The sequence below is a fragment of the Triturus cristatus genome, chromosome 1_2 (genome assembly GCF_964204655.1).
Source record: "Triturus cristatus chromosome 1_2, aTriCri1.1, whole genome shotgun sequence".
In the NCBI taxonomy this organism is placed as follows: Eukaryota; Metazoa; Chordata; class Amphibia; order Caudata; family Salamandridae; genus Triturus; species Triturus cristatus.
The window spans coordinates 664,031,755-664,055,467 of NC_140580.1; the positions used below are offsets into that span (position 1 = coordinate 664,031,755).

General features: G+C 43.7%; 1 protein-coding gene across 2 annotated transcripts in view; it reads left to right on the forward strand.

The window, feature by feature from the left end:
- The window catches only part of OGDHL (oxoglutarate dehydrogenase L), a 713,311-nt gene that overhangs the window by 299,299 nt on the left and 390,299 nt on the right, over positions 1–23,713 (forward strand). For both annotated transcript variants that reach the window (XM_085608435.1, XM_085608426.1), the window contains 2 exons: positions 22,331–22,485; positions 23,412–23,558. In XM_085608435.1, the coding sequence (XP_085464561.1) occupies positions 22,331–22,485; positions 23,412–23,558 (302 nt within the window). The remainder of the gene's footprint in view (positions 1–22,330; positions 22,486–23,411; positions 23,559–23,713) is intronic.

The following is a 23,713-nucleotide window of genomic DNA, read 5'->3' on the forward strand; positions in this document are numbered from 1 at the left end:
GCCAGCCTACCAGCGGTACCGAAAGACACCCTTCGGCACCGAAGAAAAATCAGCTTCCACCTCCACACCGAGCCCAGCACCAAAGTCCTCGTTGTCGAAACCTGTCCTCCCGGTGCCGACCAAACATCACAAGGCCCTCGGCACCGACACTCCCGTGCCGAAGCCTCTTTCGGCACCGACCAAAAAATCGGAGGTCCTGAAGAAGCACGGCTTAGACAAACCTATAAAGCCGTCGGCCCGGAAAACCTCAGCGCCGACCGAACAACCAGTGTCGCAAGAACTTTTCACACCGGATCCTCTGCAAAAGACACTTACCAAGGATCCAAAAACTGGACATTTGACACTGTCTTCAAAAAAGAGACACTTGGACAAACCAGCTCCACCTCCACCTCCAAAGAGAAATGACACTGCTACCTCCCCTTTAAGAGTGCCTTCCCCACCTCCTCCACCTCCTCCACCCTCCCCACCTCCACCTTCTCCACCCCTGCCTCATCGCTCTCCAACCTTGTCTCCAGTCCCAGACGATCTAGGGGACCCTTACTATGATCCAGCAGATGTGCCACAAGACCCCACCCCTACTGGATCTCCAGACCCATGGAACAACTATAACAATCCGGACATCCCAGATGTCCCACAGGATGACCTTTACCCATCTAGGCCATCCCCACCAGAAGATTCATTAGGCTTTCACCACCTACTACAGAGGGCGGCACATTACCACGGGGTGGAGTTACATACTGACCCAGTGGAGGAAGATTTTCTCCTAGACACCTTCGATAATGCACATAGGTCTACTGCCATTCTACCTATGTTAAAGGGAGTAATCAAACATGCACCGGAGGTTTTTAAAGACCCAGTCAGGGCCAGGGTCCTAAACCCCCGTATAGAGAAAAAATACAAAGCCGCCCCCCACAGACCCTTCATACATTAAAGGCCCTGCACCATTGGATTCCTTAGTGGTATCTACAGCTAGGAAGCGTTTGAATTCTCAGGCGTCAGGCGAAGCACCACCACCTGACAAAGAGTCCAAGCTCCTAGACGCGTCAGGGAAGCGCACTGCGTCACAAGCCGCCAATATATGGCGTATCGCCAACACGCAAGCGCTATTGGCCAGATACGACAGGGCGCATTATGATGAGTTAGAGACCATCATGCACCATCTCCCTGAAAAATACAGGAATAGGGCGAATGAATTGATCCAAGAGGGAAAAACAATAACTAATACCTCTATACGCTGTGCCCTAGATGCGGCAGATACAGCCTCCAGGGCCATACACACCAGTGTCCTTCTCCGTCGCCATGCCTGGCTCAGAGTTTCAGGTTTTAAACCTGAGGTACAAGCCTCTATATTAAACCACCCTTTCGACCAACATCATCTATTTGGCCCAAAAGTTGATGAAGCCCTCGAAAAGATGAAAAAAGATACTGATACGGCGAAATCCATGGGAGCCCTACAGTCACACACTCCTAGGCGCTCTTTTCGCCGCTCTTCCTTTCGGGGCACAGGCAGGGGCTACTCCTCGGATAGTGCATCCACGTCCTACAAATCCCCTCCTCAATCTACCTTCACAAAGGGTTATCAAAGAGGCGGATACAGAGGTAATAATAATAAAGGCAGAGGCAAGACAAATACCGCCCGCTCTGCCACACCACCTACCCAATGACTTTCCCCCGCTCCCTCCAGACCATTCCACTCCGGTCGGGGGCAGAATACAACATTTCCTTCACGTCTGGGAGACAATCACCTCAGACAGATGGGTGACCCAAATTATTCATTCAGGGTATTGCCTAGAATTAACATCTACCCCCCAAACATTCCACCTAGGCAATGCCCAATGTCTCAAGAACATGCCACGTTACTAAAACAGGAGGTAGTCTCCCTCCTGCAAAAAACAAGCCATAGAGCAGGTCCCCATCAATGAACAAAATTTAGGGGTCTACTCCCTGTACTTTCTGATTCCTAAGAGAGACGAGACTCTACGACCTATCCTAGATCTCAGGCCTCTAAATACTTACATACATTCAGACCATTTTCACATGGTAACCCTTCAACAGGCTCTTCCACTCCTCTCCCAGAACGACTTTCTCACCACTCTGGATTTGAAAGACGCATACTTTCACATTCCAATACACCATGCTCACAGAAAGTACCTCAGATTTGTAGTGGATGGGCAACACTACCAGTTCAAAGGTGCTCCCGTTCGGGGTAACAACAGCACCAAGGGTATTCACCAAGTGCCTAGCAGTAGTGGCGGCACATCTCAGAAGATAGCACATTCACGTCTTCCCGTATCTGGACGACTGGCTAATAAAAGCCACGTCCTACGAACAATGTGTGCAACACACCGCCGCTACAATCCAACTACTTCACCAGCTAGGTTTCACGGTGAACCACCAAAGGTCCCACCTGGTACCATCACACACAAAACAATACCTCGGTGCCACCATAGACACCTCAAAAGCCATAGCCTATCCCAATCCTGCCAGGATTGCAACTATACAGGCTCTGCGTCAAAAATTAATATGTCAACACTCTCTCCCAGCAAGGGTGTTTATGCAACTGATAGGGATGATGGCCTCTTGCATCTTCATAGTGCCCCATGCAAGACTCCAGATGCGTCCACTCCAAGAGTGTTTAGCGCGCCAGTGGAACCAGGCCCTGGGGCAACTGACAGATCTGGTGTTGGTAGACGGTCGCACCCATCGCTCTCTGCAGTGGTGGAACACCACAAACCTTTCCAAAGGTCGACCGTTCCTGGACCCGGTCCCACAAATAATCCTAACAACAGACGCATCGCTCTCCGGCTGGGGAGCTCATCTGTTACATCTCACAGTACAGGGCACATGGACGCCGCAACTGAAGTTAATCCACATCAACCATCTGGAGTTACTGGCAATCTTCCTGGCCCTAAAATCCTTCCAGACGCAGATTTCAGGCAAGGCAGTCCTCATTCGCACAGACAACATGACTGCCATGTACTACATTCAAAAACAGGGGGGCACACACTCTCCACAGCTCTCTCAATTAGCCTAGAGCATATGGAGATGGGCAATTCCACAGAAAATCTTTCTCCTGGCCCAACACGTCCCAGGAGTCCAAAACACCATGGCAGATCTGCTCAGCAGACAAACGCAACAGATTCACGAATGGGAACTTCACCCACAAGTTCTTCACCCGTTCTTTCAGATGTGGGGGCATCCACACATAGACCTATTCGCCACCCACGACAACAAAAAATGCCCAAGCTTCGCCGCCAGATATCCACACCCATTGTCCAAAGGCAATGCGATATGGATGAACTGGTCAAACAAATTTGCACACGCTTTTCCACCTCTCCCACTAATTCCATTAGTGGTGCGAAAGCTACAACAGCATTCCCTAACACTGATCCTAGTAGCTCCAACATGGGCCAGGCAACCGTGGTACACCACACTGCTGGAACTCTCGGTAGTACCACACCAAAAGATGCACCTCTCACCATGCCTCCTAACCCAGAACCATGGAGAGATCAGACACCCGGACCCAGCTCAGCTCAACCTTGCGATCTGGCTCCTGAGGTCCTAGAATTCGGATACCATAACCTTCCCCCTGATTGCATGAATATTATCAGGGAAGCTAGACGCCCTACTACTAGGGCATGCTATGCTGCAAAGTGGAAAAGATTTGTTGTTTATTGCCAAAACAACACAATCAATCCCTTAAATGTGACCATACAGCACATCATATGTTACTTGCTCCATCTACAAAGGTGTAACCTAGCATATACATCCATTCGGTTACACCTCGCAGCAATTGCTGCTTACTTACAGAACAGGCAGCACCTATCACTTTTCAGGGTGCCTGCCATCAAGGCCTTTATGGAAGGCCTCAAAAGAGTAATTCCACCCAGAGTACCACCCTCACCTGTCTGGAACTTGAATATAGTTCTCACAAGGTTAATGGGACCCCCTTTCGAACCATTACATAAATGTGAGCTGCAATTTCTCACATGGAAAACAGCTTTTCTAGTGGCCATCACTTCCCTCAGAAGGGTTAGTGAAATACAAGCACTCACTATACAGGAACCTTTTCTCCAAATGCATCAGAACAAGGTTGTACTCCGCACCAACCCAAGATTTCTACCCAAAGTCATTTCTCCATTCCATCTAAACCAGTCGGTAGAATTACCAGTCTTTTTCTCACAACCTCAAACCGTTGCGGAAAGGGCTTTACACACACTGGATGTTAAAAGGGCCTTACTTTACTACATCCAAACAACACAACCTTTCAGAAAAACCAAACAGCTATTTGTCTCTTTCTCTCCACCACATAAAGACAACTCTATTTCTAAATCAGGGATAGCTAGGTGGATTGTAAAATGCATACAGATTTGCTACCACAAAGCAAAACGAACGCTATCTGTTCCCTCTAAAGCCCACTCTACAAGGAAGATAGGGGCTTCTATGGCTTTTCTAGGAAACATACCACTAGATGACATCTGCAAAGCAGCGACATGGTCAACACCGCACACTTTCACAAAACATTACTGTGTAGATGTGCAAACCAAGCAACAAGCTAGTGTGGGCCAGGCTGCAACGGATGCCGGTGGTCGCCGCTAGGGTTGGGTACTGCTATATAATCTATGCACAGTGTATAATCTGCAGCTCATATGCTTCGAACGGAATATGCTACTTACCAGTATGCATCTGTTCTTGGCATGTAGAGCTGCAGATCTATACACGCCCACCCGCCTCCCTGGCTACCTGTATCCGTTCCAGTTTATCTTATTTAGATACAACACACATGGGTTTCTTTACTGTTACTACTACGCTCCATCTTTCCCTGCTGGCGAAAAACAATCTGAGGATGGAGCCGAAGCCCATGCGCAATACGAACCAAAGGAGGAGTCACCGACCTCGTGACTTCCAAAGACTTTCCAAGAGGAAAAACAAACTGCAAACATCCGGGCCCAACACCAGATGGCGATCTATGCACAGTGTATAGATCTGCAGCTCTACATGCCAAGAACAGATGCATACTGGTAAGTAGCATATTCCATCACATCCTGTGATATCCCTGCAGGGATAGTCCTTAGACAAATCCAGTTTCCCAGTAGGAGGATTTCACTACTTTTTTGGCTGTACTCTCCCATTTGCGCTTGATTTTAACTTTTTATGGTTAGGCTCGCCCTGCATCCTAAGCCACTCGTACCACCTCTTTCCACATTCACTGACAACACAGTAACACCACCACTCACTCAAGGTCACTTACAACACCAAAACGTTTCCACTTCCCTCAGTCACTCACACTTTCTCTGGCATTCTCATTCAACCACTCTTGGGTCCTCATCAAAAGCCCACTCACAAAATTAAATACTCTGCCACTGTTCCACAGCACTCGCTCTAGGCCAGCAAGTCCAATCATAAGTCAAACTCTGCCACTTACGACAGCATTCAACCTCAGACACTAGCGTCACTAGTCACCCTCAGCTGCTCACGCCACATTTCACAAACGGGCATTGGCAACAGTACACCAGCAGCCACTGAGAACACATGACAATCAACCACTCCTGCACCACTTACACTCAGCAAATAATATCACCACACAGACATCCATCCCCAGTCTCCCTCAGCAGCTCACAATACCAAACACCACAGCCTTCTCCCATGCACACAACTTATCATTCCAGCCACTTTTGCACCACCGAAACTGACTAAAGGAACAGGCGACCTTGCTGACAAGAATTTTTAAAAAATCCAAAAATTAAGGGCATCTAACTACATTCACATAAATACAAACTATCTGCCTACACAGACAGTATCCTTTATAAACAACATAGAACATTTGAAAACTAACCTTAAAGATGAAGTCAATCTATGTTCCTCTATCTGAGGATATACACATTTAATCAGGAAAATACTGAAATACTCCCTTCAACTAAGCTATGGCTCAAATAACTCTTCGCTAGTTGCAATTTTAGATTGTGCCTGTTTACGATAAACTGTTTGGGCATCCGATTCTCAAACAATCTTGATCGCTGCTTAAATTTGAATCAGGTTACAATGGTGGAAAAAATAGTAGATAAACTATGGAACTGGTCACCCCTCAGCTTATAATGGTATGGCCGCCTTTACACCACCGTAATGATACTCAGTCTAAATATTGTATACACTCTTACAATGGTGCCACTACATTTGTTACCTACCTTTTTTAAAGAAATTGACATACTTTTCAAATAGTTTCTGTGTAAGGAAAAAACCCAGAACATTATCACGCTCAATTCCAACTACCAACTTCTTAACTTCTCAAAATTCAAATCATACTAGGCTGCCAGAAGACTGTAGCAAACCCAATCCTAGTCACTTTTCCCCCGAGATGTGTACAACACCCTGGGTAAAACTTGAAAACTCTCTTGTCCATCATATCTTGCTTTTGTTATTCAAGTTAACCTCCACACAAGAGCCTGCTCCTCGGGTCCCATCAAAGTGGCCACCCAGAACACTATCAATGACAAGAGAATAAGAACAATAAAACAGAATGGTTGAGTCACTCTTTATGAATGAGACATTACACCTACACTACTATAGATCAAGAAGTAGAAAAAGACATAATCATCCCATTTCAAACCTTTTAAACTGAAATATAGCCTAGACAATACAGAAGAGAAGAATGATAAGAAAATAGTTTATTGCATCAAACAAATTCTTCCACAATTGAAGTTTTAAAGTCATAAGTCAGTTGAAATAAAAATATTTGTCAGAAATACAAATCAGTTAATCTGTTCAAAATCAAACATTTATAGGAAAATCCAAAGCACATATGCGATCACAATAACCCACTTGATTTATGGGCCAATTCAATAACATCCAGCTAACCATGACCATACAAGAATCAATTTGAGTAAATGCCAGCAAATGTGCAAAATCTGCTTCTCTATCTCAAGCAATTTTCTTTGTCTTACACAGATCATTACACACCCACGTCATCGCAGTCACTCTTGATTACACTCAGCCCGACCACTCACTACTCAGCTCATTCTATGCTTCCATTGCACACTTAGCTAGCACCTAAATTGTTAGAAGTATACCACTGTAACTCACAGCCACTAACAACATCACACAGTATATCTTAAAACAACCTCTCTCTCCCGCTCACTCATTTACTCCTGTGACTCCCTTGGAGCCACCCCTAACAACCATTATGTTAATTGCTTATGAAACCATTCACCATGCCATTTACAACACTATTTATATCAACTTTTCACCTTCAGACATTGACTGATCTGTATTGTATTTTCAAAGGCTCAGACGTTGAGTATCATTAGCAATGTGTTGACAATGCTGAGGATTTTTTTTTTTAACTTAGCCTGTTCTTATTGAAAATACTTGAACATTGAGTGAACTTTTTTCTTATGTTGACGCTTACAAGGGAATTATCCCGCTGCTAAGCTGATTATTTTCCTGGCCCTCCCAGTCCTGTTCACTCCACTTTGTCCTTCTCACTTGTTTCTCAGCACTTTTCTTCTTCTTATCTATCCTAAATGTTACCCTCTGTCCTGCTTCCAGGTCAGTTCCTGTTTGCACAGCCGGACCAGATTCCTTACCATCCATTTCCCTTTCAGCTTACCAAACTGGTCTGCCTTTCCACATCATACCAGTTTAATTTGCTCCTGAGGCTGCTATGGTTGCCTCTTCTTAGGATTTCCCACATTAATCAGTCTCAGAGAAAATACTATCTTCAGCTGTTCTCTGCATGGCAGTGAATAGGAGTCTTTTCTGTGTTTCGATAAGTGATCTTCTGCACTGCTGTCGCCAAACCCACCTTGCCCTTTGTCTTATTCATTGAAAGATTAGAAATTTACCCTTCAGCTGCTCTTTATTAATATATGATTTCCTGCTCTGAAAATGATATTCTACTTCCCAGTTTAACTTGAGATTACACTGTTGGAAAGTGGTTTATTAGTAGTGATAAGTAGGAACCTATCACTATTAATAAGACCACAAAAACAACAAAAGGTCCAGTCAAGGTCTCAATAAATGATTACCATGCTCAACCCTTGGTAGCTGACAGCGAGCAGGCAGGCTCAACTTAGGAGACGTGTGTAAAGCATTTAAAAACAACCAATACATTCAATAAGTAAGACACAACAAAAATATCACACTAAACAAGAAAAATCTTATGTAGGAATCCAGAGATATGAGTTTTTAAAGAATAGACACTTTCTAGTGCTTAATAATCAATAGCGCCAACTTGGGACATCTGGTCGCACTTAACCGGGACAAAGTCAAGAGTTTGACGCTGACTGCGATAGAGCCGTGTTCGGATACACTTAGTGAGAAGCCTCGGTCAAAACTTTACCTCCACACTTAGAAGCTTTTCTGGAGAATTTTCACTCGCCGTCAAGCGAGGTTCTTCTTCAAGCTATATCCACGTCGATGTCGTCAGCTTAATTCTGCAAGAGGCCGTGGTCGATTCCTGAAAGCCTCGTCGACGGCTGGAGCTCCGAAGCTTTCAACGGGTGAATCTGAAACCCAGGCCGGGTTGCGGTTTGACGTTGGCAGCTTGACTGTAATCAACAAGTCAGTCACCTTATGTAGCTTTCTCCAAAAGCTGCTCGAAACATCTGGAACTTCTTCCTGAAATTCCTTTTGTGGGTTTAAAGTGTCCAAAACACAAATCCAATGGTCTGAAAGCTCTGAGATGGTCCTTGAGATGCTGGGACTACAATTCCCACAATGCACCCAGCCAAACCCTTAAAGGTTTACTGGTGCGCTCCAGGATGGGAACTTCTTGGTGGAGATAATGCAGGTAAGCTCTGGTAACCTGTAGCTTTCAGGGAGTCCACTCCTTAATCCGTGTGAAGCCAGGCAAAGTCCTTAAGGCTGTAGTACCAGATTGTACAGCAGGTGCAGTCCTTCAGAGTTCAGTCCTTTGGGTGCAGCTCAGGGTCCTTCTTGTTGTTGTTATTTGAGGCAGTAGATCTGAGTTGCTTGGCAGCTCTTCCATATTTATTCAGTGTTCCTGGGCATCAAGCAGGGGGGCACCCCTGACCAGTGGGATGCAGGGTGCCACCCTCGGGTATATCTGCTTCTTCCAAAGTATGGCATATTCTTGTCCCAGAAAGCACTATCTTCCAAAATACAAAATGGAGAAACTTTCTCCTGGAGGGCTAGATCCGACTAAGCCAACCCAATGATGTGGCAAAAATGTGTTAACACTCTCCTTCCAGCCCCTTCACTAATCTAATAACAAGGGGTCCTGTTTGGCTGGGGGAGCAGGATGTGGGGGCGTGCCTGTGCTGTCCTAAAGTGTCATTCTCCCTTTGAAGACCAGTCTGGCTACTCTAACGCCATCCTGACTTTTTCTTCTGCTGTTCTCCACCCACAGGGATACTTTGCCTCTCTAGCAGGTCACTTCACACCTCATTAAGACAGCTTGGCTCAGCCTGGCAAAGGCTGGTCAATCAGGAGAGGGCAGCTGGAAGGCTGGATTTTGGCTTTTTAGAAAAGAAGGTACTATAGCTTCTTGTTTTCTTGGATTTTTCATAACTACCATTTTGATTTTTTCAATGACATTTCTAGCTCTCGTCTGTCAATATTTATACTTAAATAAAATATTCCCATTTTAGCCTATGGAGTTAGTTTTCTACAGCGAGCAAAAACGAAATTGGCAGTTTTTCCTTTACCAGGGCTTATAAATCAGCTATTATAATCCTCCTGCTTCTTGTTACAAGGAACCCTATACTTAAGGCACCCAGGGGAGACCTTAGGGGTGACGTATCTGTAAAAATAAGGTCGTTTGAGGCTTTAGAAGTACCTTTAATTCCAAATTTGAATTTGCATATGCACTTAATGTAAGGTCAGCCTGAAAAGCAGTGCTGCCTTTAAACTGACAGCAGGCAACACAGAAGTGCACACTTAAGTGCATGAAGTCTACTGGGCCTTTAAATCTACATGCCCTATTATACATTAGGGATTTAATGCTAGGATGTTAGAGCCAATTGTAAATACACCTAATTACCAAATACTTTTAATTAGAGCACAGTCCTTGGGTTTGGTTAGCAGAGCCCACGGTGCAGTCAGAATCAGAAAAACCAGTACCTAGCAGTCAAAATGGAGGCAAAAAGTGGGGGGACACTGCTAACAGGTCCTGCTTTCTCACAACTTGCTATTATAGTTACTTATTATTCAGTGCACTGAAACCTTTTAACCTATGTTTTGAGTTTCTCATGAATTTCATAGATATAATTGTAGCAGATTACCCCATTTATATTTCCACTTGGTCCAATCTGAAATACAGTTTTCACTCTTGCAATTCATACTGCAAGCTAATGAACAGATATTTCAATCAAACTCTATCTACACCACACACCCACAGCCTCTTAGGTCACACAATTCCATATGCTGACAATACCACTGATCCACCACTGTATTGACCATGCACATGCAGAACTCACAGCTCTGTTAATCTACCAACACTACTAGGTCTACAGACTTTCCTGCATAGATCCAAAACTCATACCCCTGTGAGCTTCAACCCTCAACTTCAACCACTCACAGTTCCCATGATCACTCTCAGCAACATTCACAAATTAATTTATCTCCAATGACCTCACCTTTTACCCACTAATCACCCAAGATGCTCTCATCCAGGCTTAACATGACCATTCACTTGCAGTTTAGCTTAACTGTGTAATCATTGAATTGACCCCTATACATAATTACTGATCTCTTAAGAATAACATCCTTAATACACACACACACACCCTCCTTCATCATCAGTCAAGAAAATTGGGCAATACCATTTACTTAAGACCAACCACCCCAATACTGCTTTGCCGTTCACTGAAGTTGCCCTTGTTGTACAATTTTAGCTGACCTAGGTATCATCATTTAAATATTGATCTGATGCAATCCCCCAGATTAAGTAATCAATTCCGAATCCTAAATAAATACCATTAGACCCCACCTACTTGTGTAGTTTAACCAATGGGCCAATATTTCATCCTTTTCCAGATTACAGGGGCAACATTGCCTCATACTTCTGAGAAAATAAATCATTAGAAGTGCATCATCTGAACAAATATATTACTGATGCCACTTCCCACATATGTGACCTTAGCTTCCAATACATAATACTAATAAATAATGTTCCCATGGCATGGATGCTGCCCACAGTGCTATTTCATTCAAAACTTCCTTCAGTGCCTTCCCAGTTGAGAACTGGAAGAGGTCACATAAGAGATCATGCAAACCGCTTTTCCAAAACTTTCTTCTGGCAGTATTTGCTCACCAGCTCATGGAACCTCTGCTGTAGAACTGTTCAATTCATACGAAACTTTGTTCTTGCAAAGTACAAATCTTGTCATTGCTGTTTAAAGCACCTAGGTGCAAGAATATCTTAGGATGGTTCACCAACCCCCTTACTTTGGTGAAGCAGGAATTTTTGACAACTAAGTTAGTCTTGAAGAAATAATGCATCCTCAAAAAACAGATCCCAGGAAATTATAAAGCAGTCGTACTGGCTCTACTTCATTCTCACGAAACCATGAAATGGAGGTGAGCAGCCTGACAAAAACAAGCTGATGAAACTTCCTTTTGAATTTTGACATTGGTTGGAATCCAGGACAAGTTAAATGACATCACTGATGATATTACTGATGACATCTCAAATTATATCATTGATGACATCACTGATGACATTATACAATGGATATTACAGCTTTTCATAAGCTTTTCACACTGGAAGATATTCAGCGACTTTCTGTGTAGTGTAATGGTGGCTGCACATGTCTCTTTGTGTTGAAGCCAGGTAGTAAGATCACTTGGTCTTGCGGGACCAAGAGGACCGACCGAGGAAAAAATGGGCTCTCGGCAATCAGATCTCTCTCTCTTTTTAAATTTGAAGTGTCACAGGATTGCCAAGGTACTCCTGTGGAACCAACTGTCATATTATCACTATTTTTTTAACCTTAATTTCTCTAAAATGGTTGAACAAATTTACACCAAATCAAAAAAAAAGCTCACTTTCTGAGTAAAAATCTAGCTTTTTGACAACATTTGGTATATGTTAACCAATAGCCTAGCCATAAAGGGTTCCGATAAATCAACTGGACCATGTGACAGAATTTTTCCCCCAAGTTGAACTTCCTCAAGACCTCCGACAGGTAGATCCAATTTACTCTGTCGAAGGCCTTGGTAGCGTCCAACGTCATAGCCACTAATGGGAGGGAATATGTAGAGGCGAGGTCAATAGCACCAATGAGAGCATACGTGAGATCTGAAAGCTGCCGGTTCCTAACAAAACCCTTCTGATATAAGTGGAGAACATCTCCCACCATAAGACCCAATCTCGCTGCCAAAATGGAGGTGAAGATTTTATAGTCTACATTTAAAAGCGAGATGGGTCTATATGACCCACAGCTTGATGGAGGTTGCCCGGGTTTCAATATAAGAATTATTAAAGCGTCATTCCATGAAGCTGGGAGCCCTAAACCAGCCTTCAGCACATAATTAAACAACTGCGTTAGGGCGGGGACGATTTTATCTCCCAGCATCTTACAGATCTTTGCCGGAAGGCCGTCAGGACCTGCCGCTTTCCCGGTCTTACAACGTTGGGTGACTTCTCTAACCTCAGCTTGGGTAAAAGCTTGGTCCAAGTATTGTTGTTGGTCCGGTCCAAAGGAGGGAAGGGGAATATTCCCCAACCAATTTTGAACACTGGCTACATCTAGCCTTTTGTCCTCACAATAAATCTCCTGAAAGTAGGTCTGAAAGGCCTAGCTGATTTCCCCATCTGAACAGAGGGTTTCATTTCCGCTGATGTTCTCATTAATATTATTTCTTGCCCGATCAGATTTTGCTTTCCAGGTAAGAAGCTTGCCTGCACCCTCCCCATATTCAAAGTGGGCGATTTTACTAGCCTCCCATCTACGGATAAGCCTGGAATGAAGGATGTTTTCCAACTTCTCTTTTAAACTATCTCATTTGGCTTTCCGTTCTTGCTGAATTTCAGGAGAGGCTAGAAAGGATAATTCAGCCTCTATATCTTTCAACTTTCCCTCAAGAGAAGATATCTCCTCCTTATAGCTTTTGTTTCTAAAGCTGGCTCTACTGGTAATTTGGCCACGTAGGAAGGCCTTAAAAGAGTCCCATACATTAGTTATTGATGTTGACCCCAGATTTTTTTTTTTTAAAACACTCAGTTTCCTGCAATAAGAAAACCTTTTCTTCTTCCATCGAGAGTAAAGAACGGTCAAACGACCATGTACGAGCGGGCGCTACTGCTGGACCATTCAAACATAGCAAGACCCCTGAATGATCTGAAAGATGATTGGCCAGGTATGAGATATTGTTAACTCTTTCTCTCAATGAGTTACTTATCAGTACGTAATCTATTATAGATTGGTGCCGATATTTATGATTTCCAAACGATACACCTGGCTGCAAGCCCGATCTTTCTCTCCATATATCTAACAACATAAATTGTTCCATAGCCTACAGGAGGAAGTCCCGGGATTTTAAAGGGGCCACAGCTCTACTATTTGGAGTTTTGTCCAGCACAGGGTTCAGAACTATATTAAAGTCCCCAGGTAGAATTATTGACTCAGGAAAATCTAATAGATGAGAGAAAATTATCTTAAGACTAGAGGGGTCATCAAAATTCGGTCCATAGTAGCCGACCAGAGTATACCGAGTCTCCTTTATCCTGAATCTAACAATCACCCATCTGCCTACTGGGTCCACCAATTGCTGAAAACATGCGCTTTGGCTGATTTCTTACAAATCATAAGGATTCCTCTGATGTTAGCTGTCTGGTTCGTGCATACATATGAACCCACCCATCTTTGATTTTTAAGAAGAGAAAATATCTCTTCTTTCAGGAGATGTGTTTCCTGAAGATCAAAACCTGAGCCGGTGAGTCTTGGAGATACTGTATTATCCTGTCCCTTCTCGGTTTAGTTTGCAGACCATTAATGTTCCAGGACAAAATCTGTATGAGACTCATGTTAGATCATCTGAAAAGCTCAGCATAAATGCCATAAATGCCAGCATACAATCCAGCCCAGCTCCGAAACTGTCATCCTGAAAGTATCATAAGTACAGACATCAGAAAATGGGGAAAAAAAAAGAAAAAGAAACCCAAAACGAGAGAAGGAAAAAAAAATAATGATGATAAAATACAGAGAAGCCCAACTGCACTACGCTTCAAAGCAGACGTGATCGATTGGAAGAAGCATTGGACTTAAGTAGTTATGGCCTCCACCTTGCTTGTCTTCATGACTTAACTTCTCTTGCCTAAAATCTAAAGTTATTTTAATTTCTCTATATGGGAGAGGATAGAAATAACAACTTCCCCAACTGCATACCTCCTATGGTAAACCATGTTAACTTACTTATAGACTTACTATGGCCCCCCTTTACTGATGTTATTAAGCAGTTCATCCGCTTCCTGCACCGATCTTATGTTGTACATTTTATTGTTGTGCATAACCTTTAAAAAGGCCGGGAATTTTAATTGGTCTACTGCCCCTAGCTCTTCCAGCCTCTTGCCCAATTCCCATTGTCTCTTCAAAGTGCACCTTGAGAGATCTGACCGTATCTCAAACGAGAATTTCTTTGCCCCTCTAGATTTCAATTTCAGTGCAGATTTAAGAATCTTATCCTTTAAGGCGAATGTAAGGAAATTGATGAGAATGTTCCTGGGTTTGGACCTGTTAGGGTTCCTACGAAAAGGATCCCTATGTACCCTCTGTATATCCCGACTAAGTTCTTCCTCCGAGTCTTCAAGCTGTAACGAGGTCTTAAATAGAGAGACAATGTAAGAGCGAATATCGGATCCTTCGCTACCTTCAGGTACATTCAATAAATGCAGGTTGTTCCTGCGTGCATTGTTCTCTAACTTCTCCACTCTATCTCTAAGGTCCCAATGTTCAGACTTCAGAAGTTGGATGTCCGACTTTGCCTGACCCATATCTTCTTTCAATTCGTTCACTTTATTCTCAAGGGCTACGGTCCTGGAATCTATGAGGTCTACTTTTTTTTCCAGGGATTCGCAGAAATTCCTTATTTCCCCTTGGTTCACTGTGGATACTGCAAATCCTCTCTTTATATCTTCTGATAATGTAGCAAAGAGGCCCTCCAGACCTACTGGTAAGGATAAAGATGGCAACGCCAGAAGAGTATCCCTTTCTCGTTCCTCCCCCATACTACTGTTGAACATTGTCGATTGCCTGTAGTTGTGGTTGACTCAGAACGCCGACCGAAAGGTCATTACTTAGAGCACTTCTACCCTCTGAGGGCTCCCCTAGATCACTTTGCAGGGGGACCAAAACTGTTCCTGGTTCTAATGTTGCCTCCATCATGCTCATAGGGGTTGTGCCCGAGGAAGGTTCTGATACTATAGGAGGAATTATATCTGCCGAGCGCTGCTCCAGGGGTTCAGGTTGCGCACCAATGACCAGCACTTCTGGCTGAATCCTAAAATAAGAGCGTAGCGACGGGGTCACTTTGACAACACTGCTAATTGCCCTGGTCCTTAATTTCTTAGGTTTAATGGATTTACCCTTCACCTGATAGACCTGTAAGGCAGAGTCACCACTTAGAGACTTAGCTCCTTCAGTTGGGGAAGCCTCTACTCCACCAGGGGAAAGCCCAACAGCAGTGAGAATTTGCGGTGAATAAGCATCGGGGGTATCCTTCCCGTTGTCTGCTTTACCAGAAATACTTATTTTTATATTTGCTTTGGCTTTCCTATTGCCAACTGTGACCCCCTTTTTAGTTGTCCTTTGTACTCTCCTGGTTACTGTTGAGGGGCTTGCAGCAGGGGAGAAAAACTCTTGTGCATTTTGGAAGGTCTGAAAACTACCAGAAAGTTGCGCTAATGAAGGACCTGACCCCCTTGCCTCCAATACCTTGTTCTGTATCACCGGTAACCACCTCCCCTCCCTCTCCGACCTTAGCACTATTATCGTCCTCCTCCTGCTCTTGTGCGAGATCTTCGTGAGAGTCGTTAGAGTCCCTCACACGCTGAAAAAAGCCGCAAATACTTGTTGTTTCATTTCCCCTAAGGAAGCCTTGTGCGGCCGCCTTGCGCCCTCTCCGAAGCTCCAGGGCGGCTTCCAGCAGACAGGGAGGCGAAGGAAGGCATATCCCCGCCTCCTCTCTGCACATTCCTGGCGTCTCACGTTCCTCTCGGGGGGGAATGCTTGCAGCTAAATCGGCAACAAATGCGGGTAAGATTTTCAAACAGAAATTGTCGGTGATTGAAGGATAAACCCTCCGTCCCTCATCTGGCCGGTTTCTAATCGGCTCTCTCCCTGGGTTTCACCTCATTGGTGGCTGGTGCGGGAGCTCCGGGAGCTAGCGGCTAACGTGCGGCCGCCATGTTCCCTGGGAATATTACAGATTCGTTTAGAGGCACTAGACAGGGCTGCCCAATCTCCCCGCTTCTATTCGATCTTTACATTAAGCCATTTGCTCAACGCCTTAGGACAGATTCCAATATCCAGCCATTTAAGTATGAGGAGTGAGAGAGGAAGGTAGCCCTGTACGCCGATTATATCTTGGTTTTCTCTGCTGATTTACAGTCAGCCTTCCCAGCAGTCATTGGTTTAGCCCTGGAGTTTGGTTCTGTCTCTGGATATGAGATTAATGCCGCCAAAAAGGAAATCATGACTTGGAATCTAACAGAGACATAGCAGTATCACCAGCCCAGCTCCAAAATGAGATATTTCGGAGTTTATGTGGTTCAGGATATTACAAAAATTGCAGAGATCAACCTTGATATAGTGGTAAAGGAATGTAAAAGGCTAATGAAATCTTGGGCCATACTTCCTTTGTCTATCTTGGGAAGAATTAATCTGATCAAGATGACGATACTAACAAAGATTACATTTCTTTTTAATTGTATTCCCCTTTATTTTGAAAAATCCATTCATTTGTCTGGGCATCCAAATCATCTAGGATTGCATGGAAAAACCTGAGGCGGAGAAGAGAAAAGGGGGGCCTGGAGTTGCCGGACCTCCAGTTGTATGCCTGGGCTTTCCAACTCTCACACTCACGCATGTTACTGAAAATGCCTGTGAATACTGGTGTCGAAGGGATGTTCTTGGCTATGCTCATGGGTGGTAAACTGGCAGAAGAGGGCTTTTCGTTCAAATTTGGGGATCCAAAGTTTAAAAAAAAAGTTAAGCTGAAGGTTCTTCAGGTGGTAGCCAAAACTTGGGCTAAGGTGAGAGGGGCAGTGGGGCTCAATTATTTTTCCAGCTTGGCTCCCCTTTGTGATTCCCCTGGCACCCCAGAGTGCCTAAAGGATAGACTGGCTAAACCCTTGAGAGCTGTGGGGCTGGCGGTTTGGGGAGACCTCCTCCTTGGAAGCATCCTTATTTCCTGGGAACATTTCCAGGATAAGGTTGGGGGAGGACTCTACCGGTTCAAACATTATCAACTGGCAAGCTGGGTTCAATCTTGCCTACGAAAAAATGCTATGGGTTGTGGTAACACCAGCTTGTCACCAAGCCCCTGGGAGGAAAGAAGTCTCCTTCTGGTATCAAACCCTGTTGGAAGAAGTAGATGGCGAATTCAAGCTAGCCGAGGAACTGTGGGGGGGCTCTTTACCTACACAGGACTGTGCCAAATTATGGCAGAAATCATGTAAGATTCTACATGAAGTTGTGAAACCAGCTTGGTTAAAAAGAAACCACCTGTTTACCATCCACAGGGCCTATTTTACTCCTCACAAACTGACATTAATTTCCAATGGGCCACCGGTTAGTTGTAAAAAAATGTGGCCAGGGTTCTGCCTCAGATATACATATGTTTATGGAATGCCCTTCTCTTGCCACTTTCTGGGGAGAAGTCAGTGATTTTCTGACAAGTGTTTTGGGCTGTACTATCAATATGGATCAACCCCTAATAATATTTGGCCTTGCAGAAAAAATCACTGGTCTCGCTGGAGTGCTCCTTTTCTACTCTATTCTACTAGCTAGGAGGCAAATTTGTATAAAATGGATGGAATCAAGTCCTCCCACTTTTGCGGATTGGCAGTCTTCAGTTTTGGCAGTCTCTAAATTGGATTTGGCCATAAAAGGAAGTGACAAGAAGAAAGCTTTCTGGAAGCCTTTGCAACTTAGATGGGCGGCTCAGATGACGAAGTAAAATTGTGGATTTTTTTTTTCTCTCTCTCTGAGTCCTATGATCATGCCATTAAACTCTTTGGGCTAAGCCGTGTACTGCCAGGTATTGTGGCGGTTTATCGGCTAAAGTCATCTTGCTCTTAGAGCTTGGCAGAAGAGGTATCTCAGTGGTTTCTTTATTGATCTCCAAGGTGTTTCTGGTACCAGTAGGCGGGGCCCCACTTCCAACAGCCTATACTCCTCAGCTCTTAAGAGAAAGTACAGACACCTAGAGAGCAATTTGAAGTGAGATTAATAGCGAATGAGGAACAAAAAAAAAAAAACATTTGGTATATGTGCGCTTTATAAAAATGTTTTTATTTTATTTAATTTCATTCATTCATTTAATTTCTGCCAATTTGGTTGAAATTCTGTTCTGCCATTTATTTCTGTATCGCTTCCCAAAATTCCTATTAGAAATTGCATGGAAGAAAGACGTTTTGGGACTCCCATTTTTCTCGGCTTCCCCTTGTTGGATCACCCAAAAACTTTCCAGGAAGGACCTGAGGTGGATAAACTTTTTTATTTTTTGGGGAAGTTTTGTGAAGATTCGCCAAATGGTGCCAAGTGAATTAGCAGAACAAGAAATGCTCTTCCTATGTAAGCCAGTGACCTAAATCTAACTACAAAGTGGGAACCGCCACTGCGTAATGAATATTATGTGTGTATGTGTGTGTATTCACTGAAAAAAAATCAAAGGCTAAAGTGAAACAATAGATGGATATTGAAGTGAGGTAAGAAGAAACGTTTAAAAACAAAAACCTCTGAAGTTCACCAGTTATACTTTACTGAGGCAACTCTAACTTGCACACCACCCGCACTGCTTATGACCTCACATCTCACATTATTCATGCCATGTCAAATTACATCATTGATGACACCACTGATGACATCTCAAATGACAGCATTGATGATATCACTGATGACATCATACATTAATTGTGATATCGTCCTGTAGGATATGTGGACTCATTAAACATGCTAGACCTGTGGATAATCCTCTACTCACCTTAATAGATTACCCTTTTAAAGACTACACTTGACCTGCGATTTTAAGTCTGGAGGTTGACAGGTATACATCTGCCACTGTATACACACCTTCTGTCAAGCCACATAGACAATGCTTCGTAGTTTATTAAAATACCCTACATTTCTTCCTGGGATGGGCATAATGACCTTCAACCTTAGTGACATGCCAGTATGAGAGAAACTCCATCTAACTTGGCCAACCCAACGTTTTACAATATCAAATAATCTTTAATGACTCAAAATATTTAATGAAGTTTTAAAAGTAAACATGCAGGTCTTATAGAATTTGCCTGTACCACAGTAATGTAATTAAAATCATCATCATAAACTTAATTTCGATCACCAAGATCACAACTAATTAACATGGGATTGTGCCTAGATATTCTCTGGTGGTTAATAAATTGTCAACAACTGCTATGGCCTTTGTCACACATTTTTAGTACAGGCTTTGGCTTTAAACCAAAATGTAGTATCAAACATACCTCTGCAAGCCATATCATTTGCACTCAGCCTTTACCTTGTTTAACATGTAGTACTTCTTCCACCCCAAACCTTAGTGCTTTGTAAACGGTGCAGCATATGACTTTTAAAATACACAATAGTTACAATTGTCTACAGGATCCATGCTGTTCCATGCTCTTTACCCACACATGTACACTCAGTAACTCTATGCTGTATATGACAACGGTGTTATCACTGATCTCATCAATAATATAATTTGAGATGTCACCAGTGACGCCATCAATGATGTAATTTAACATGTCATGAGGGATGCAATATGAAACGTCATAAGTAGTGCTTGGCAGGGGTGCCAGTTAAAGTTATCTATAGTTATATCACCCCAGAAATTCACTGAAAAACAAAGGGTTAAGAGACGTTAAAGTAAGGTGGTGGTGATATATGTGACTAAGAACTTTGACCCTCCCTCTTCAATAGAAAAGGAGTGAAGAGCTAAATATACCTATACCAACCAATGATTTAGCCGGTTAGGCTGTCCACATAAACGTTATGCATGGTATGAATAGGAGTATGACATACGAGTAGGGGTAATTCCCCACTACTTGACATATTAAGGACTAGGCAATACATAGGGATTCTTAAAATACTGGTCCTGATGAACGCCTCATTATCTTCTAGGAAGTTTGAAACATGTGGACCGTGAGGAAGGATACTTGAGTAATTAAACCCCACACATGCATTTGATTGCTGCGAAAGGCAATATTCTACAAATAACGTTTTTTGCAGGTTTGTCTGAGGCAGCCTTTTAATCATTTTATGGTAGGATCCCACAAAATGGAGTGGCTTAGAATAAAATGGGGTAGATTATTCTGGACTGACAGAGTAGAGCATTAGCATAGACTGTAGTGGTGTAGAGTAAAGTGGTGTAGAGTAAAGTGGTGCAGAGTAGAGTTCAGGCGAGTAGAGTATATTGATGCAGAGTAGAGTACAGTGATGTAGAGTGGTGCAGAGTATGGTTGAGTGGTATATAGTCCACTGGGGTAGAGTGCTGTGGATTAGAGTTGTGCAGAGTAGAGTGGCATATAGTACACTGGCATAGAGTACAATGGTGTCAAGTGCAGTGGCAGTAGAGTAGTGCAAAGTTGAGTATAGTTGGTGTCTTAGAGTGCAGTGGCCTAGAGTGGTGTGGCATAAAGTGTAGTAGCGTGGAGTGGAGTGGCATAGAGTAGAGTGGTGCAGAGTAGAGTATCATAGAATGCAGTGGCTTAAGTGCAGTGGTGTAAAGTGAAGTTGCATGGAGTGGTGCAGATTAGAGTGGCATAGAGTGGTACAGAGTAGAGTGCAGATGAATAGAGTGCAGTGGCGTATAGTGTTACAAAGTAGAGTGGCGTAGAGTGCAGTGTCCTAGAGTAGAGTGGCACAGAGTAGAGTACATTGGCATAGAGTTCAATGGTGTAGAGTGCAGTGGCATAGAATAGAGTGGTGCAGAGTAGGATGCCGTAGAGTGCAGTGGCCTAAAATGCAGTGGTGTAAAGTGCAGTGGCATGGAGTGGTCTAGAGTAAAGTCGAGTGGCCTAGAATAGATTGCAGTGGCATAGAGTGTCGTATAGTGCAGTGGCGTAGAGTTCAATGGCGTAGAGTGATGCAGAGCAGAGTGAAGTGCCACAGAGGGCAGTGGTGTAGAATAGAGTGGTGCAGAGTAGAGTAGAGCGACGTAAAGTGCAGTGGTGTGAAGTGGCACAGAGTACAGTAGCTTAGAGTGCAGTGGTACAGAAAAGAGCACAGTGGGGTTGAGTGCAGTGGCGTGTAGAGTTTTGTAGAGTGGTGTAGAGTGCAATGGAATAGAGTGGAGTTCAGTGGCATAGATTACAGAGTAGGGGTTGGGAGGGAAAAGAAGCAGCATGGAAAAGGGGCGGATCAGAGGGAATTAAAAACTACATGGACACGGATATGGGAGACAGATGTGAGACAGACTGAAAATACAAGCACTCATATGGAGTGTTTGAACACAAAAAAAAAAGTAGCTCCAAAATTGGGAACAGCGGATTGACACAAGTATTTGGTTCATGATTCTGTCTAGGCTCAGACATAAGAATAGGACATGATCCCTTTATGCCGTGACAAACAGGGACGAAGGAAATGAGAATGATACTGAAGCTTACAAATGGTACGCTATGGGTGGCCTGGAAGGCCACCGGCTGTAAACAGCATGTCTCACAGAGACAGCACATGTGCTATCCAAGCGAAACCTAAAAACCATGGGTTGGGCATATCCATTTGGCATTTTACATAAGATCATTTTGCCAATGGAAAAATTCTTCAAGCTAGATGGCAGTATATTAGGTGGAGGTTAGAGAGCTTATTTGTTTACTGAAAGCATTGCTGGCACATTAAATTTGATCCCAGTTGATGGTCCTTGAGGCATAAAACAGAAATGGAATTTTAAAAAAACTGGTGCTAGGTGTGAATGAATTTAGGCCACTTGAAAGCCCAGTGGAGATGCAGGACTTGCAGTGTGGTTGGTAAGTGAGTAATCTGAATTGGCCCAATATTTTCTGTCTGCCGGTCTGTAAATGTCTGTATGTTACAAATCATATATTTTTTTCATTTGCGCCCTTTTGTAGCTTTTGCCCCTTAAAGACTATATTTGGAAAACTGAATTACACTGTTTTGGGATTGCTTTCCAGAATTCCTATTGCCAGCACATTGGATTAGAATTCATGTTTATCAATGATGTTCAGCAGTGCCAATGGATCCGACAGAAGTTTGAGGCACCAGGCATCATGAAGTTTACAAATGATGAGAAGAGGACATTACTAGCGCGGCTTGTCCGTTCCACTAGGTATTAACAACTTTTAGTTTAGTTCCGCAATGTTTGCAAGTACATTCAGTTTTGCTTCCCTCAGATGTTGGCTACTATCTGTGCTTACAGACTGAGATTCTATTCTTACTTGTTTAATGTAGCTGGATCACTGGATCCCACCAGACAGTGTTTGTGCAGCTCGCCAGCCCAGACAACAGTTTTGTTTTAGTGGTTCTGTTTTTTATCAGCTGAATGGTGGTTTTACTGGCTGGAGAGTTGAGGTTATAAAAAGATGACCTAAGCGTTGTTGCCACCCCGTCATTGCTTGCCGTCCCCTTCCCACTTTCTGTGTTGTTGCTTCACCCAGTACTCCCTCCCTTGCCCACTCCTCCTGTTGTTCTTTTCCTCTTCCACCTGTCGTTGCTTGCCTGGTTTCCCTCCCCTAATGCATTATTACCCCATCAACGTTGCTTGCCTGTTTCCTTGCCCTCCTCCAGTGTTTTTGTGCCTCAACCCATTCTCCTGCCGCTCTCCCCATGCCCCCCAGTTGTTGCTTCCCACATCCCACCTGACCCCACCCCCATTGTATCTTGGCATGTCTACGCTCCCTCCCTCTATCATTTCTTGTCCAGTATCCCCTCCCTCCTCCGTCATTGCTTTCCCTGTCCCCTGACCACTTCCTACTATTGCTCCTTCCCCTTTTGCCAGAAAAGAGGGCTATGATGTGACCAATATGCCATGTATTCTCTTGTCTTATACATATGATGAGAGTTGCTCCTTTCACATTCAGGAAATCTTTCCTCAGAGAATGTTAAATAAATATATTGTTGCATTATCCAGTTGCCATGATGATTATAAGCTTCTTAATTTTCTCAGAAAAGCAATGTTTGTACTTTAAACACCACTCCATAAAGAGGTAGAAGTTACAGATGCTTCTTATTGTCCTCCTTTCATTATTTCACCAGGTTTGAAGATTTTCTTGCTCGCAAGTGGTCCTCAGAGAAGCGTTTTGGCCTAGAAGGTTGTGAAGTGATGATCCCTGCCTTGAAGACAATCATTGACAAGTCAAGCGAGATGGGGCTGGAATATGTCATCCTGGGAATGCCACACAGGTAATGCAGGCTAGATCAGCACAGAACATTTTCTCTGACCAACACATCTTAGGAAATATCTTTGATAGAATGATCAACCAGAGTTCTCTGAATTAGTGGTCCTTATCCTGTGGTCCCTTGCCCCCTGGGGGTCCGCGAAGCCCACTAGATTAACA